The 16,954-nt window shown below is 37.8% G+C and overlaps 1 protein-coding gene across 1 annotated transcript in view; it reads left to right on the forward strand.

The window, feature by feature from the left end:
* LOC104273885 (calcium-dependent secretion activator 2-like) overlaps nucleotides 1–16,954 on the forward strand; it is a gene marked incomplete at its 5' end in the record, with an annotated part of 51,673 nt that overhangs the window by 3,839 nt on the left and 30,880 nt on the right. The window contains 3 exons of the mRNA XM_009869354.1: nucleotides 6,251–6,406; nucleotides 7,662–7,809; nucleotides 13,556–13,630. Coding sequence (XP_009867656.1) covers nucleotides 6,251–6,406; nucleotides 7,662–7,809; nucleotides 13,556–13,630 — 379 coding nt within the window. The remainder of the gene's footprint in view (nucleotides 1–6,250; nucleotides 6,407–7,661; nucleotides 7,810–13,555; nucleotides 13,631–16,954) is intronic.

Here is a 16,954-nt window from a genome sequence, read left to right on the forward strand (position 1 = left end):
TCCCTTTGAAAGTGATGTTTTTGGCCAATTAATTGTTATGAATTCAAATTACAGAACAAAGAATCTGTAGGAAAAAAAATGTCTGTGAGTGAACCGAGTTATAGTTAAATGTTTATGGAAGATGTCAAGTCCTGTGTCTGTCTTGTCTCCAATAGGAAGAGATTTCGTATTCCTCAGAACTTTACTAATGTTCATGTTCGTGCTTTTATGTTCATGTTTAAACCCATTTATATTCAACAGAGCTGTTATGTGCCTACCTAAGAATTTTTGCTGAAGAGAAAGAAGTGAAAATGTATTCAGTTAGACATTTCTTTGTGTGCTTTGTTAGTGAAAATAGATTTTCCTTTCTTTCATGTAAAAGTTGATGCAGTTCTGAGCATTACTAGAGAACATTGTTTATATCTTTAACTGTTGTGCTTTTTTCTCCTTGATGACATTTTGGATTAATAAATACATGGTGCTTGTTACAGCACTTAGGAAGATTGTTACCTCATTTTCAGTTGTTTTGGCTTAACCTTTTATTATTGGGCATTGGAAAGAGAGATATGAAAAGGGGAAAGTGTTATGAATAGTAGTCTTTTTCTTGATTGGTCTCAGGAGAGGACAACTCAGAGGATACCTTGGCTAGACATGCAGAGCACTGTGGATTACTGTTCCATTTCACTGAAGACAACACCCTTAAAGAGCAAAAAAAGTCTGAATATTCTGCAAAAGCTTCTAATAAGCTAGGATGAGGAGAGAAAGGGGTTTGCTTGCTTCTAATTCAAACATACAACTCTAAGTTGCATTTTTGTTCCATTTCATATTTTTAATTTAATTTCTCTGCCCCTTCTGGAGCTGGCTTTTAAGTTAGATTTGTGGGTGATTTAAATTGTTTATGGTTTAGTTTATGTATTATTAGTTCAGTGCAGCCGTGACATATATTCACTAACCAGAAATATTGTAGACACAGGCCTGAGGTGGTCCGTTGCTATCTGGTGCGAATCTAGAACATCAGGTTCAGCAAAACTCAAGGCTGCAGGAGAATAGTTCTGTCTTGTCTTTCAGCCAGAACAAGTAACATCCAAGGAAATGTGCCAGCTATAGTCTTCCAGTTATGGCTCAGCTATAAGTGACAAGAGGGACTGCCTGAGCTCTCATGCTGTCCGTGCACGCTGTGTAAGTCAGTAGGCCACCTTTCGGTGCTCTTCTGAGGGACTGCATCTGTTGTGCCACATGTCTTCCTGACACAGTGCTTGCCTCCAGTAAAGTGGAAGGAGATCATGGTTTGTGGTTTTAAGGAGGAGTGTTTAAAAGTATAGCTATAGGACTGATGGAATAGTGGAATTTAGCTGATCTACTTCCTGTGGAATAATGAGTTTTGAATATAGCTAGTTCCTCTTGAGTGTTCTGGAAGGTGAATGTATATTGTGGGCCAAATTTCTTTTCTTCCAAAAATGCTTACATGCAGGAAGAATCAAGAAATATGTTTTGGTTGCTTGATCTTCAGGTTAACTCACTTGCAAATTAAGCAGGAGAAACTGTGAAGTGGTAACTCTGTCCCTAATGTCTTTGAGACACCATACAAAAGCAGTCACTTGCTATGCCCAAGTTCTGCGCCATTGACTCTGTAATTGTGGAAAATCCTTTTCTGTTGAAGAAGTTCTCAGTTGCCTTTCTGAGCCCTGAAAATACTGCCCTGAGGCAGCAGGAAAAAAGTAGAGCTGGAGCTCGCAAGCTGGGGACTCACTGAGGACACAGAGTTGATGCCCTGTTTTATAAACAGCCCCCACAGAACATTAATGGCTAGTAACTCACTAATAAAATTACAAAAGATAATTGCAGTAATTTATAAAATCCCCATCATTGCCTTTGGCAAATTCTACAGGAATGAAAGCCAGCTGATTTTAAGTCTTATAATTGATTGGAAATGTCCTTAGATATTTAATATTTCTCCTACAGAATGATAGAATCATTTAGGTTGGAAAAGGCCTTTAAGATCATTGAGTCCAACCACTAACCTAGGAATGCCTGGTGCACGACAAACCATGTCCCTAAGCACCACAGCTGCACATCTTCTAAATACCTCCAGGAATGGTGACTCCACCACTTCCCTGGGCAGCCTGCTCCAATGCTTGACAACTCTTTATGTGAAGAAACGTTTCCTAAAATCCAATCCAAACCTCCCCTCTTTCAACTTGAAGCCACTTCTTCTTGTCCTATTGCTTGCTACATGGGAGAAAAGTCCAACAGCCACCTCACCACAACCTCCTTTCAGGATATCTTCATATCCCTAGCAACACTGTGGAATTTGAGATCTAGGGAAGAAATTACATACTCTACATCAACACTGGAGTTGTGTGTGTGCTGATCTTTCAGCCAGTGTGCTTTATTAGTGGACTGTTGGACTAATTGCTACTTGCTAGGTAGCTGGCAAGCCTAGTGGAAAGCTGTCTCTCTCAGCTGTCAGTGGATAAGCAAATTGCTTCAGAGGCTGTATACAGCAACTAAGTTTAATACTCTGCAGGGTCTTGGAGAAACATTATGTCTTGGACCTTTTTCACTGTGTTCAGTATGTTGCAAGACATAAAGCCATAGAATAATTGAGGTTAAAATGGATATCTTGGACATATCTGGCCCAATCTCCCAGTCAAGATGTGACCAAATACAAAGTTAAATTGCCATTTGAAAAAAAAAAATAGCATGGACATCATACTTGCCTCTTAAATACTGAAAAATTTCTCTTACTTCTTTAAAAGAGTGGACAATTAGATGGTACCTTTTGCACAAAGACCTAGTGCTGAAATCTTATGTTTTGACCAGCAAAACAGTGGAGTTTGTGCTTAATTTTAAAGATACAGTTAACTACATTGAATATAGATTTTTAAAGAAAGAGTAGCTGTTCAGTTTCCTCATAGAGTAATATTACTCCATTCATTAGACTGAAGTAGCTTTACCATACATGTTCAAATAACTTTTCAGTAACCAAGTACATGTTCTGTCCCTTCACAAAAAAAGAAAGGGTTTGCAGTTATGGATGTAGATCCAAATGCTTTGATGGTTTCATCTGAATGAAGAAATTGCTCCTGCTGCCAGGAGGTAAAAACTGAGTTTGGTTCTTCTTCATGTTACACTTTCTGGATTATTAAACCTTGAAGTGACATAAGCAGCTCCTACTAGGGAAAGCTGATCTGTAGATTGTACAAACACTTCAGGCTATCGAGGTATGTGCTGATAATTAGTACTATTTCTAATGCTTTTATTGAATAAGGGCCAGGAAAAATCCTAAAATTCGAGTAAACCAAGTATCTGGTACAAATAGCAGTAACAAGGTGATGGGAATCACAATTCTCTGCAGCATTTAACAAACAAATTAGACAGGTGTCTGGATATGTGAACTAGGAACAAATAGTTTCTGTTGTAGCACTTTATTTTCTTTCTCCATATTATTATATGTTAGTCAAATTCAAATAACATTAGACAATGGTGAATAAAAAATTGAGGAGTGGGACCTCAAAATAAGTTGAAAAGAGGATGAATGAAGGAATGAATTAGCATTCTGTGAACCTATGTCTATCATTACATTTATTATAATTGTGAACTTTATTTGGTAGTATAATGAAACCAAGTTATTTGTCTACCAGGGAGTGAACATGTGTAGGAATTCCTTGATGTTATTGAGAGCAAATTAGTCCTTCTGAATCCTAAAGAATTTCATATGGAATTCCATTAGGTGAAAAAGAATAACCTATGGAAGACTAAAAACTGGTTAAGTGGTATGATCTGATTATGAAAAATGGTACTTTCCTGAGAAAATGTGGTTTATTTTCTAGAAAGCATATGTTCTTATCAGATGTAATGAAATCTTCAGTACATGCTGAAGATCATTGTATAACTTAAGACACAGTCTAACAGGGTTATAAACTTTCTGAGAAGTTTTGGTCATTTGTTATTTATATTTCTTAATTAAACTTAGTGGTATATAAAAGCGCTCCCCATTCACGTCCAACCTTAACAGGTAACGTCCCTGTGCAAGTTGTAACCTTAGCAGTCCCTTGAGCCTTTTTCCCATTTCTGCTATTTTCTTTCAAGAACATGATGCAATGTAAAATTAACAATCACTGTTTAAAATAAGTGGGAAAATACATATGAGATCAAAAAGACCTTCCAAAACTGTGGAATATCCTGCTATGGCTAGTGGAGATACCAAAACTTGTGCCAATTAAAACCAAAGCCAGTGTCAGGGACCGTCACTTGGAGCCAGTCTTTTCCTTAGGTGGGTGCCCCTGCTCCCACCTTGTCACCCTCTGCCTGGCCCCGTCCCCTGGCCCGGCAGCCCCTTGAGCACTGAGGCAGCTTTGAAGAAGGCAGCGATGGCTCTCAAGTGCGGTAGCCTTAAGGCAAGGGTACAATGGGTTGGTCCGGAAGGTGACGGGGGACTGTGAGGCCAAAGCAGTGCTTCTGCTGCTCCTGCTGCATCTTCTTCAGAGCCCTGAATGTGAGCTGTGCTTCGCTTCACTGCCTGCCGTCTCGGCTTAGCCTGGTGTGAACCAGTGCTGGTGCGCCTGCTTGAGGGATGTGTTAGGTGGTCAGGTATTAGAGGTGTTTCCTATTTTTTTTTCATTGTTTTTTTTCATAGAATCATAGACTCATAGAATGGCCTAGGTTGGAGGGGACCTTAAGAGATCACCTAATCCAACCTCCCTGCCATGGACAGGGACGCCTCTCAAGTAGACCAGGTTACTTAAGGTCTCATCCAACCTGTCCTTGAATATCTCCAGGGAAGGGGCAGCCACAACATCTCTGGGCAATCTATTCCAGAGTCTTACCACCCTCGTACTGAAGAATTTCTTTTGAAGATCAAATCTAAATCTATTCTCCTTTAATTTAAATTCATTTCCCATTGTCCTAACGGTGGACACTTTGGTAAAAAGTCCCTCCCCAGCCTTCCTGTAGGTTCCCTTCAGGAATTGGAAGGCAGCTATTAGGTCGCCCTGGAGTCTTCTCTTTTCCAGACTGAACAATCCCAGCTCCCGCAGCCTGTCCTCGTAGCAGAGGTGCTTCAGCCCCTGGATAATCGTTGTGGCCCTCCTCTGAACATGCTCCAACATATCTATGTCCCTCTTACAGTGGGGACACAAGAACAGGACACAGTAATCAAGGTGGGGTCTCACAAGAGCAGAGTAAAGGGGTAGAATCACCTCTCTTGACCTGCTGGCCACACTCCTCTTGATGCATTTTTAATCTAATCCTGCTCTGCTCTGAGCACTCAGCACCCATTGACCCCTCCCCTGAGAGCTGGGGTCACTTAACACTTTGGTAGTAATGTTCTTCTGTCAGCAGGCAGAAGAAAGAAGATGGCAGTAGCAGCTTGTTCATACTCTTTAAATCTGAATTGGGACTGTTGGGCTGAGTTTTGATTGCTTGTGTCACTAACATCCTGGAATGCCACGCTGCAGAGTATAACTGCCCTTAAACAATAACCCAAGCACTACAATACAGCACGTCATGAAAATGTAATTACTCCTCGATGGCAGTGGAAGTGTAAACTGTAGTTACTGCTAGCATTGTCCTTAAATTATTGAATCTTATCACAAGCAAATGACTTTAAATTTATCTATGGGTTCAGAGTGGAAGAACTTTAAAACTACGTGGACAATCTGAGGTGACATAGAGCCATATTCATCCCCTCTTTCATTTGCGCACAAATTTCTTAGATAGTTTCTGTTCTCTTTTTTCCATCAGAAATTGGTGTTACTCTCTCAGTTAAAATTAATAAGCAGTTATCAAGGTCCTATTTGTCCTAGTATCTCCTTTAAAAGCATCCTACTTGCAACCTCACTTCTTTGGTAGGCTTATCTACCAGAGTTATGAAGGGAAGAAAACATGTGTCTTCACTGTTTTGAAAAGTTCCTTGCTAATCAATAATTCCTGTACCCTTCATTTTTCCTGTCTTGATATGAAATTTGAGCTACTTCATTTTCCATGTTCCCTAACATCCTATCTACCTCGCTTGATTGTCATATTTATGAGCTAAGAGATGAGAAAACTGTACTTTGTCACCCTAATGGGAATTATTTTAAATTTCCCATGACCATTTTTGCGTTCTCGGAATAAGAGCAACTGCACTGTGGGATACAGTGCGATGAAGGAGAGAGATAGTGTGATATGGAAAATTTGTTACTTTAGATAATTCTGTGGCAACTGGGATATACATCAATACATTTATCTTCTGTTTCCTGGGGACTTTGTTTTGTTTTGTTTCTTACAGCAATGGCTCAGCTACATCAGAAGATCTTTTCTGGAAACTGGATGCTCTGCAGATGTTTGTTTTTGATCTTCACTGGCCAGAACCAGAATTTGCCCACCATTTAGAGCAGAGACTTAAACTCATGGCCACTGACATGATAGAAGCCTGTGTTAAAAGGTATAGTTGAAATGATCAATTAAAAATTGAGACAGAGTCAAAAATTAACATACTAACAGCCATACTGGCTCACAGAGGTACCAGACTCCTGTCATAGGAATCGGGACAACTGTGAAGAGATTATGACTTGTGTTTGTCTTTCCCAGCATTTGACATTGAGCAGTTTGGCAACATTTAAGAAATAACAAGGAGAATTTCTAGATATGCTATGCATAGACCCTTCGAAGTGAATAACCCAAACCTCTTTTCTGTTCTATATTTGCGGCAAATGTTAACAAATCTCAGAATTCTGCAAGGAGAAATCCTTTTTCGTTTTGCACATTTCTCCATTACAAATTATTCTTTATGTTCAGTTAATAATACTACTTAGTTTTAGAGTACTGTCTAAGACATACACTACAAACAAAAAATTATACTGCATTTCTGCATTTATACAATAAGTAAAAGAAGGCTATCTGTAAGATGACCAACTGAAACTAAATTTTACATTGCCAGCCTTCTGGATAACATAGTGTTGATTTCTTCTTGAGCTGTATCATATTCTTTTAGATCAGGCCTAGGTGATCTAAAAAGATCTTTGCCGTAGCTTTTAGTACATATCATTGAGTTTAGAGGAAATATCTGTATGTCTAGAAAATTTACAGGGATCTCCTATAAGGTGCTTCAGAAGCCATGATCCCACACACAGAGAAAGCATAGTCTGGACACATAAAAATACTGATTTTTTAAAAAAAAAATAAAAATTAGGGGGTTTATTATTTGTATCCAGATATATCTTACTTTTCAATATGAGTGTTAAAATTTGCATAATAATAAACTCCTTTTCTTTAATAAAATCCTCTTTTTTGTTAAAGACAGAAAAGTATTTTTTAATTATATTTCTTAGAAGCATGTATTTGATACAATAAGCTGCAATTGAACATAGAAGAGTTGGAAAACATGGGACATTTTCATTGCTTTAAATTGTTCTTAGCCATCATACAAGGAAGCAAGTTGTTACCTAGTAGGCAAGGAGATAATACTTTTATTATTCAACTGAAGTAGCTGGAGCAGTGCCGAACCTTGATATTGCCAACAATGCAATTGTTTATTGAATGTGTGGGTATTCTGCACTTAACAGAATTTTGTTTATAAGATGTTCTCATGTGCATGTACGTTTTTAAGCCAACAAGTTTAGTAAGGTTTATACATTTGTACACTGGTTGTTCAGAATTATCAGAGAGACTCACATTATGAATTGTATTTTAATAAACAGAACAAGAATTGCATTTGAAATCAAGCTGCAAAAGACAAACAAATCAACAGACTTGCGTATCCCTTCTTCTCTGTGTACAATGTTTAATGTCTTAGTTGATGCCAAAAAGCAGACAGCTAAACTCTGCATACTGGATGCAGGACAAGAGGTAAGTGGAATTTTGTATGTTTAATTTCTCTGTTCAGTTAATCTGAAACATCTCACACTGCAGATAGTCCTTAGCAGATTAATTTCAAACTAGCTGAAATGTGTCCCGTAGCTCTGTTTGTACAGGAGCACGCAGAGACTGCTCCCTAGAAGCATAACGCAAGGCACTACCTCTCATCTTCCCCCAGAGAAGACAGAGTGCTTCTGTAATTTATTTGCTTTGACCTGTGAGTCTGTTGAACATTCAGAGAATTTCTTGACTCACAGCCCCTCTGGGAATTTCTCTTGGGTTGCAGCAGAGAAACCGCCCACTTCAGGACTCTTTTGTCATATTAAAATAGAGCCAAACACTCCTTTACAGACAGGTTTTAAATGAGTAAGAGTTTGTTTTTCCGTGACTCGTATACCCAGCATTTGTGTCTGTGTACATGTTGAAAATAGAGGAAATAAATAATCAGGTCTTTTTGTATTTGGTCCCCAAGGACAGGGACCATTTTGGCACTAATCTGCTGCCAGGACTGTAGATGCTCCACAGCTGAGCACTGATGTGCTTTTGAAGGATATGTCGGCATCACTGATCTGTGAAGTGATCATAGGTGAATGAGACCACCAGCATGAGCTGTTCTTGCCATGCTAATGCATTAGCAGTGTAATTTGGTTTTGCAGAGAGGGTAAAAACCCTTGTGTGAATTTGGCAACAACAAAGTATGTCTGCTTTGAGCAGTTTCGTACTTCATTATTTTGTCATATAATTTCTGTTAATTTTTTCCATTTCTCTACTGTGCTCTTTGTTTTATTGGCTCATCTTTCTAAGTTAGTTTATTCAATGTAATTGTCCTTTTTTTTTTTTCCAATTCAATGAGACATTCATCATTTTCCTGTTCTACCCTGTCATCTTTATTTTTCCTTTTGGTTTTCTGTGGCATCAACCAGTTTGCTAGTCAATGGGTAAGTGTCTTTTCATTGTTTTTTAACCTACATTTTTTTCTTTGATTGTTAACAAGCACTTTTTATTTGAGATTGTAATACTGCTTTTCACGTTGATTTGTTCAACCTCTCAGTGAGGCAAGAGAGCAACAAACAATTTGTTTTAGGCTCATCATATTAAACCACAACTAGCAACTCTTTGCCTGATAATGATGACGCCATATCATCTTTTACTTAGTGTCCCAGCAGTAACCTGCAATCAGACATGTCCACACCCTTCTTTGGAGACAGGCAATATCAGTAAATATCCATGAAGACCTGCAGACAGGTGGTATCAACTCATTCACCACCGTTGCGCCATTCCTCTCACATGCTCTCAACGATGCCTCCTGCACTGTCAGCCAGTCCCCTCAAAGCCAAAGTTCAGCATTCACGTTTGCGTTTTCAGACTGCAGGACCTACCAGATCATCTTCTGAAATATTCCCATTCTCTAGATTTTCAAGCTCCATCATCCTTCACAATACCAAGACAGAAATACAGTCCTTGTTCCCTACTAGGTCTGACCACGACTCCAAATGATTCTGATGCTTCTTTTCAGTGCAAGAATTTGACAATTTAGCATACCTGTGGTGGAATACATATTTCTTTCAAGCTCCCCAAATTAATCTTCATCTAATAAACCAAAGGAATCTCAAATTCTTCACATATCAAAAATTACCAGATAATGTGGAAACTTCCTTCTTTCTCATAACCTACGAATTCTTGTCTATCAGTTCCTTCCATTCCTAAGGGGTTATTTTTAAAATTAATTAAATTAATTAATTAAAATTAATTAAATTAATTAATTAAAAATAGGCTTTTCAGTAACTAGTATCATGGTTTAATTGCTTCAAGATTTGTTGAGCAGGGTACTCCTGGAATCTGCCCATCTGTCAAAGCAGACAGGAGATCATCTCATAACACGAAGAGTTACATCTCACACTCCTCTACAGCAGCTCTGGCATTTCCCATTACTCCTACTTAGCCACTTGGTCTTTCTATATTACCTTTCTTTCCCTCATCCTCATTCATCTTCATTTTAGTCTCAAACATGGTCTTTTCTGCCAGTCAGGGAAAGCATTCCATATGGCCTGAGTTAATACCTGTGAAAAGGCCTGTTCATTCACCTAAAACTCCACACTGGATATCCATCTGACAATTTCTAGAACTTATTCTGAGAGTGATGGAAGGTGTTATTTAATGAGATGATTAGACTCAAACATCTTGAATACATCATCCTTTCCTCATTTCCTGCACAGAACTATGAGCAGTTGTATACCTTGCTCAAGTAGAGTCAGAAGTGGAAGTTTTCCCCTTGCGTTGTCAGAGAGAAGAGAATTACTACTTATGTAATTAGATAGTTCTGGTCATGGTTACCAATAACAACACATTGAGTTTAGAGTCGAAATTTGGTTGAATCTCCAGGGTTTCCTACATATCATGCACTGCTCCCCCTTCTCCAAAATTGTCTTCCAGTCGAGTCCACTCTAAGAGAGAGTTTCAAAATCTGCCATTCAGGAGGACTCCACCTTGCCTTTTGGATATCATCTTAAAATTAAGAGAAGCACGGCATAATTTGGCTACAGGCACAACCATTACATTGTGTTTAAAGAGAGCTCGTCTGGCTGGATGCCTTCTGCATTGGTTGGCAGTTGTCTTAAGAGGGTTTGAGAAGCAGGTCCAGGGGAAAATTGCCTTATTTTATGCTAACTGTTGGTGCCTGCAGCCTACTTCATGGACAACCAGAGTGGCAATTCATGGAATACAAGGGAAGGGTGCAGCAAGACAGCCAAGTAACACACTGGTTGCTGCTATTTCTTCCCACATTTGCCTTCCTGGCTTCTTAATTGCTGTGAAAATTTTAGGGAAAAGTGGGCTTGAATTTGATGAACTTTGTTTCTGAATCTGTTTTGGTTCATAGAATTCAAGTGGGAGACCGATTTAACTGTGTAAGTATTGAGGATTATAGCCAATTCGATAGTAAAAGTGTAGAGACAATTTAACATGTATGTAATATCATAATGTTATGTGCTGGCAATAGTGGTTTCATTATGCACAATTTATTTTCACAGCCATCCAACCTTGAAACAAACAAAGGAAAGCTAGCTTGAAAATCTTTTTTTTTAAAGTAATAAAAACAAACCAAGTCAAATATTGGGATATAATGAGATAGAATGGAAAAGGCAATTGAATATATTGTAGGAATGAGCAAATTACAGTTCTCTAATGATCACCGCAGGAATAAATTCTTCTGTTCTTCAAAAACACAGGTGTCAAAAGGCACTAGAATAGTTTATCTCCTTCCAAATACTACCAAGAGTGGAGAGCCACGTTTGGAAGACCAACCATATTGTCCTCAAAAGACAATTTGGTTGCATCTCCTGACACACTTTGCCACTAAGCATAGTTTTCTCCCATGTACCTCCTACAGCTGCAGCTGTATTTCATGTTTTACTGGGAGTTACACTGGGGGAGCTGGAAAGGCAAAGCCTCATTCTGTGTTACGTCCTTCAGGGGCTTTGGGATGATGCTGAAAGACTCCACAATGTGGTTTCATATAGTTTAGCTGTCGGAGTTGACTTCTCTAGATTCAAACTCTGGCCACATCAGCCAGAAGAAGAATGTGAAGACACGACTATCTATACGTGTGTTTAGAAAAAAAGGTGAGGATTTGTTTGCTCTCACTGAGCAAGCTTGGCAGTAGTAGAAAAGTTGCAGTCCTGCAGGTGCTAGTTTCAGGATCATGCATGCAACCTTGTCAGCTCATACGATTTAATCATGAATTATACAACATTTACCATCTTCTTAAAGCCTGTCTCTTGGAGTCAAATAATCTTCCATGAGGATCTGAAATTTTGTTTTGTCAGAGGTGGCAGTTTTAGTGGAAGTTGGCATTGAGGAAGAGTGGGTTAAAAAATTTATGATCTCATAGTCTGAAAAATTAAATCTTTTAAAAAAAGGAAATTTACTTCAAGTTAAAAAAAGAAATTCTAAATAAATCTCATTATTTTGGAAGCCTGTTGGGATTTTTTGAATTCTTGTTTTTCTTGGTCACTCATTGAAGTTACTGATTATATTCCATTCCTCCAAAATTATATTTGCCTTATGGTGAGAAAAAAAAAAGAAAAGAGGTGAAGCAAAACTGTAGGATCTAATCTTAGAATATACATAGACCCATCGAAGTCATGTGCGGTAGATATAAAGGTGCAGTGCTTTATGGGAGGGACAACTCTGATTTTTCATGGATCATAGGAACATGTATACTTTTGACATACATCTATGGGACAGTAGTCATTTATTGATCTCTGAGAGTAAAAAACTATTGCCTTCTGAAGACTGTGTAAGCAACAGATGCCACACAGTTTCTGGTGATTTAAGTCCTTAGCACATCAAGAGAATATTACATCGGTCAAGATATTTATATGATTAGAGTAAAATATATCTGGAACTTTGGGAAATTCTTTGATGTATTTCTAATACATTCTTTCACTCTTCCAAGATGCCTGCTGTTGTTTGTCTGAGACATATCTTTACCTTTTCCAAGTGTTTTTAAACTTTAAAAGAAGATAAAACAAAAATTTAACATGCTTGGTGCTCGTACCTAGAACAGATACATATGTGCAGACAAGCACATCTCATAGTTTTGTTCTCTCTTAATTTAAAAGCAGGTTCAGTAGGTGCACTGCATAGAAAATCATTCCTAAACATATGAAGCAGATCGGATTTAATGTGTTGGTTTGTACAGTGACTCTGAGACAGATGAAAAATATCCTTTAAAAACTTAGAACTCTGAAAACTATTCAACTGGCAGCTGCTAAGTTAGGCTAATGTTTATACTGACCTCAGTACTTTTACTCAGAGCATTATGCTGCTAACTGTTCCAAGTAGCCTTGAACTATGAAGATAGGGTTAGTCTTTACAAGTCACATTTTCTGTGAAGTGGCTATTGGGGACAATCTTTGCTGTCAGATAAATGTTTCTAAAGGAAGAATTACTGTTTAAATTGATGTGCCTCCTTGACAGAATGGGATCCCTAGTTCCTGTTAATTTCAGGAGGGAGCTCTGTGGTATTATCTAAAAAGTCTTTCAGATTTATTTTAAAAGCATTTACTTAAAGGCACCTCCTTTATGAAAAAGCAAAAGAAAAAGGCTACAGAGAATGAAGTCGGGTTTATTATACCTTTTATGGCCTATTAATTTGTTACCATCTATTCTGCTTTGTTGATGAAATTTTAATTTTGCCCTTGCTTGAGCATATTGTAAGATTTGTATAAACTGCAGCTCACTGTGCTAGCAGAAAGGCTCTTTTAGGATGAACAATTGGAGCTCATTTTATTTCTAGAGGACATTTAAAATAACTTATGAATGAGAGTTGTCAGACATGAAATGCTGTATTAATTAAATCTTATTCTAGTCTTTTTGCTTCTCCAGCTAAATCAACCCTTTAGAAAAAAATACATGGCCACCTTAATTATATAGGAGAAGACAAAAAGTATCCTTCACATTCCTTCGCCTGAATAAGAATAAGAACTCAATTCATCTAAATAATAACCCCATTAGCTGCTTAACTCAACAGTGTACATGGGAAAATTTTCAACAGAGAATGTAAGAAAGTGTTGATTGGGTGGATCGTTTTCAAGGGTTTGTTCTTCTGATGTTCAAAATGATAATTTTAAGTAAATCTGATCTGGCAGGGTTATCAGCTTTGTACCATTTCTGACTTATTACAAAAGTGTGTGTTCGTATACATGCTAATGCTTCTTTATCTTTTGAAATACAGCAACAATACCATTCAAAAATAGATGACTTGATTGAAGAAACTGTTAAAGAAATTATTTCTCTTCTTGTTTCAAAGGTAAAACTATTTTGTATTTTAATTTATAATAAAGCAGAAAAATATATGTGTAATTATTGAACTTCTGAATTGTCTATAAATATCATAGAGTTTTTCTATACACAGTGAAACTGGGAGGACACCAACAAGATTTGTAAAAAATACTGAATTTACAAAATTAAATTTTATAACACATCACGTAAACAATTTCTGTGCAACCTGCTATCAGATAAGTTTCTGTTCTGTATTTCCGTGATAAGCAAGAACTACTAGCAACTAGTAGAACAGGTAGAACTTTATTATGTTGATAGACTCTTTAGTAAAAGCGTGTTTTATTTTTGTTTATTTTCTCGCGTGAAAACTTTCTTCCTCTCACTAAGTAGTATTTACATTTTGTGTTTAGAAATGGTCAACGTCCAGAGTGTCAGTGTAACTTTTTAATGAGACTCTGTTGCACAAACTGTTAAATTTAATAATATTTTACAAGCTGATATTTCTTGAAATTGACTCTTAGGGTTTTTATTTGAAAAGAAGTTGTGTTTTGACATGATATAGGGACTTGGCGAATAAGTGAAGAAAACTTAAACAAAGTCTTGTGGTGTTGTAGCACCTCTACTCCAGTAAAAGTCTTAAGTGCTTGATATAAAAGAAAAGCTTTCAGTCCCTAATAGTTTAAGGGCACAGCAGACAGTGGCAGAAAAGAAGGATTTTGTGAGAATTTTTGTTACATATGCATTCCAAACTGCCCGGAAGTATCTGATTTTCAAAACAGGAGAAGTAAGCCATACATTTGTAGTTTGTGAGTCACTGACAAAAACATAAGACTGGTCATATTTTCATCCTGTCTTCGTTGTCACTTGTCACAGCCTGCTGGCAGGGGGTGGGGGGAGCAGGAATCTCCTGTCACAGTGACACCCACCGTGATTGCACAAGAGGTGAAGAGGAGGCTTTGTTCAATTGTCATAGAAGTTTAAGCAAAATGTGTCCACTTCCGCATAAACTTATAGAAATCACGTGTGTTTTCCTCTCTGAAGTTAAATTTTGTTGTAAACAAGACTACAAATGGCTCAACTCGACAGTTTTGCATTTTACAAGCTGTCTGTCATTTCTCCAAGCTAAGCTGTCAGTTCGTGTTTTTTAGTATTCTTGAAAAGGATGAAAGGGGAATTTAATCAGAGCAAACCATACGATTAAAAGTTAAACCTTTTGATTTTTTTTTTTTTAATGTCTGAGATTATAGAAGAAGGAAGAAAATAGTCATATTCCTCCTGGATATATGTACAAGAAATTGTAGAGACAGCTGCTGTCAATATAGAGGGATTTGCATTATTAGTTATTACACGTACTATTACAAGAGGTTGAAATTTCAAACCAGGAAGCAAATCTTCTGTGTCATTTACTTAACCAGTCTCTCCTCACTTGAGACAGGAAATGCCAAAGACATCGTGATTGCTTCTGTTTCAAGGCAGAAGGCCTCTGAGGGTACAGATGTTTCACTCTTGGTTTTAGCCAGGAAAAATGCACATCAATGTGCATGATATCTATGTATGTTATTCTTTTTCATCTAATATATTTTTATTATTTTTTACCCTTTTCCCCTGTATTATTCACTTTGTGTTCCAGTGGAATAAGTGTTTCAATCATTGTTTTTAGCTGAAAGTTTACTATGCAAGTTAAAAGAGTACTTTCACTTCAGTGAGACTTTACTTGGTAAAGACTATACTGTGCATTTTGGACACAAGACTTACGAGCTAAAGCATCTAACAAATCATAGGAATAGCACAAAACAGCGAAACAAAGCACAGTGTTTCTCAGGGAACCAATTCAGAGAATGTGAGATATATACAGAAATGCTCTTAGAGTTTCTCATGTTGTACACTGTCTCAAAAACCAAGTGTCCAGCTTCATAACTAAGCCTTTCAGTTAAATGGATGTCCCTGACACAGCAACACTTTGCTCTCTGTTCTTTTTGTGTTGTTCTTTTGTGTTGGAACCTTTAGCTGGCACCGTGGACACCACGTTGTTCGTGAGACCAGCCCCTTCCATAGCGGATCTTTGCACAGTAGGATTGAACACCCTTCTGCAGAAGGGGTCCTTGCCAGTCAGATGAAATGAGTTAAAGTATGAACAGCAGCTTCTCACAGGCGTGCAACAGCAAAGCAGAAAGCTGGTGTTTGGTCTAATAAAGGACTGTAATTATACCATGCATGTGGTGCAGAAACAACTGCCACTCTCTCTCATGATGTGATTTTATTCCTTGATTGACACCCGTGTACTGGTGTCCTAATTAATCACTGTAAATATGACAGACTAGATTGATAAATGACAAATGCAGAGTTGCACTTGCTCCTGCTCCTTGAACTGTTAAGAGCAGGGCTTATTGTAAAGTGATGATCTCGGTTCCTCTGGAGGTGACACTGTTGTGACACTGTTACAGTGCCCATTAACAGCATGCCAGATGGAATTTCGTTCTGTCCTCACACTCATAAAATAATACTAGTGGTTGTGGGAATGACTGTGCTGGGAGCAAGGGACGACTTCTAAAACTATCTTTATATAAACTGGAAAGCAATTCACATGTCTAAAATAAATGTGCACAAATACAACGAATGACAGATATTTTATGTTATATACCATGAATTACTTGAGCAACATAACATCAGAGGGATACGAGAAAGAGATTTCTTTGCTTTACGGCTAATTTGGAGAAATTTAAACATTAAGGCTATAATTAATGCAATCAATAAAATATTTTTTCATCAGAAATAAATTTTGGCAAAAAACACCTTTTCATGCCACTTGTCGAGGAGTCACACTGCTGGGAGAATCACAGGTTAAAGTCTGGTGGAGAGGAACGCCACCATACAAGAGATCTGGGGCATACATTCTCTTGTCCCTTCTTGGCCGTGTAGTAGCAGTTCAACAGCACATGTTGACAGAAAGCTCTACTGCTATTACAGTGTTGGGTGAAATCAAAGCTGGTTTTCTATTCAATAGCAAATATAAGAGAAACATGATGTCAAGACCACCACCTTTAACAATTGTGCTCCATCATCTTTGAGGCTGTGATCTTAAAAACTGTGGTCCTAGAAAATAACATGTGCTCTGTACCCAAAATATATGCTGAGTGCACACACTCCTGTATTTAAGCATGCATTCTAGCGGCAGCAAAGTTGTGTTGGATAGCAGGCCCACCATAGGAGAATTTTCAAGTTGGGTTTTTACTTCTGCAGTGGTTTAGTGATTTCCGTCAGTTCGCTCAGTAGGTGAAGCGAGATGGAGAAAGTGATCAGATTTGTAGCTTACGTTGCCCTGCTGAACAATAAAAATTTGAGGAAGAAAAAA

Source organism: Apaloderma vittatum, unplaced genomic scaffold (assembly GCF_000703405.1).
Source record: "Apaloderma vittatum isolate BGI_N311 unplaced genomic scaffold, ASM70340v1 scaffold6240, whole genome shotgun sequence".
NCBI classification, from domain to species: Eukaryota; Metazoa; Chordata; class Aves; order Trogoniformes; family Trogonidae; genus Apaloderma; species Apaloderma vittatum.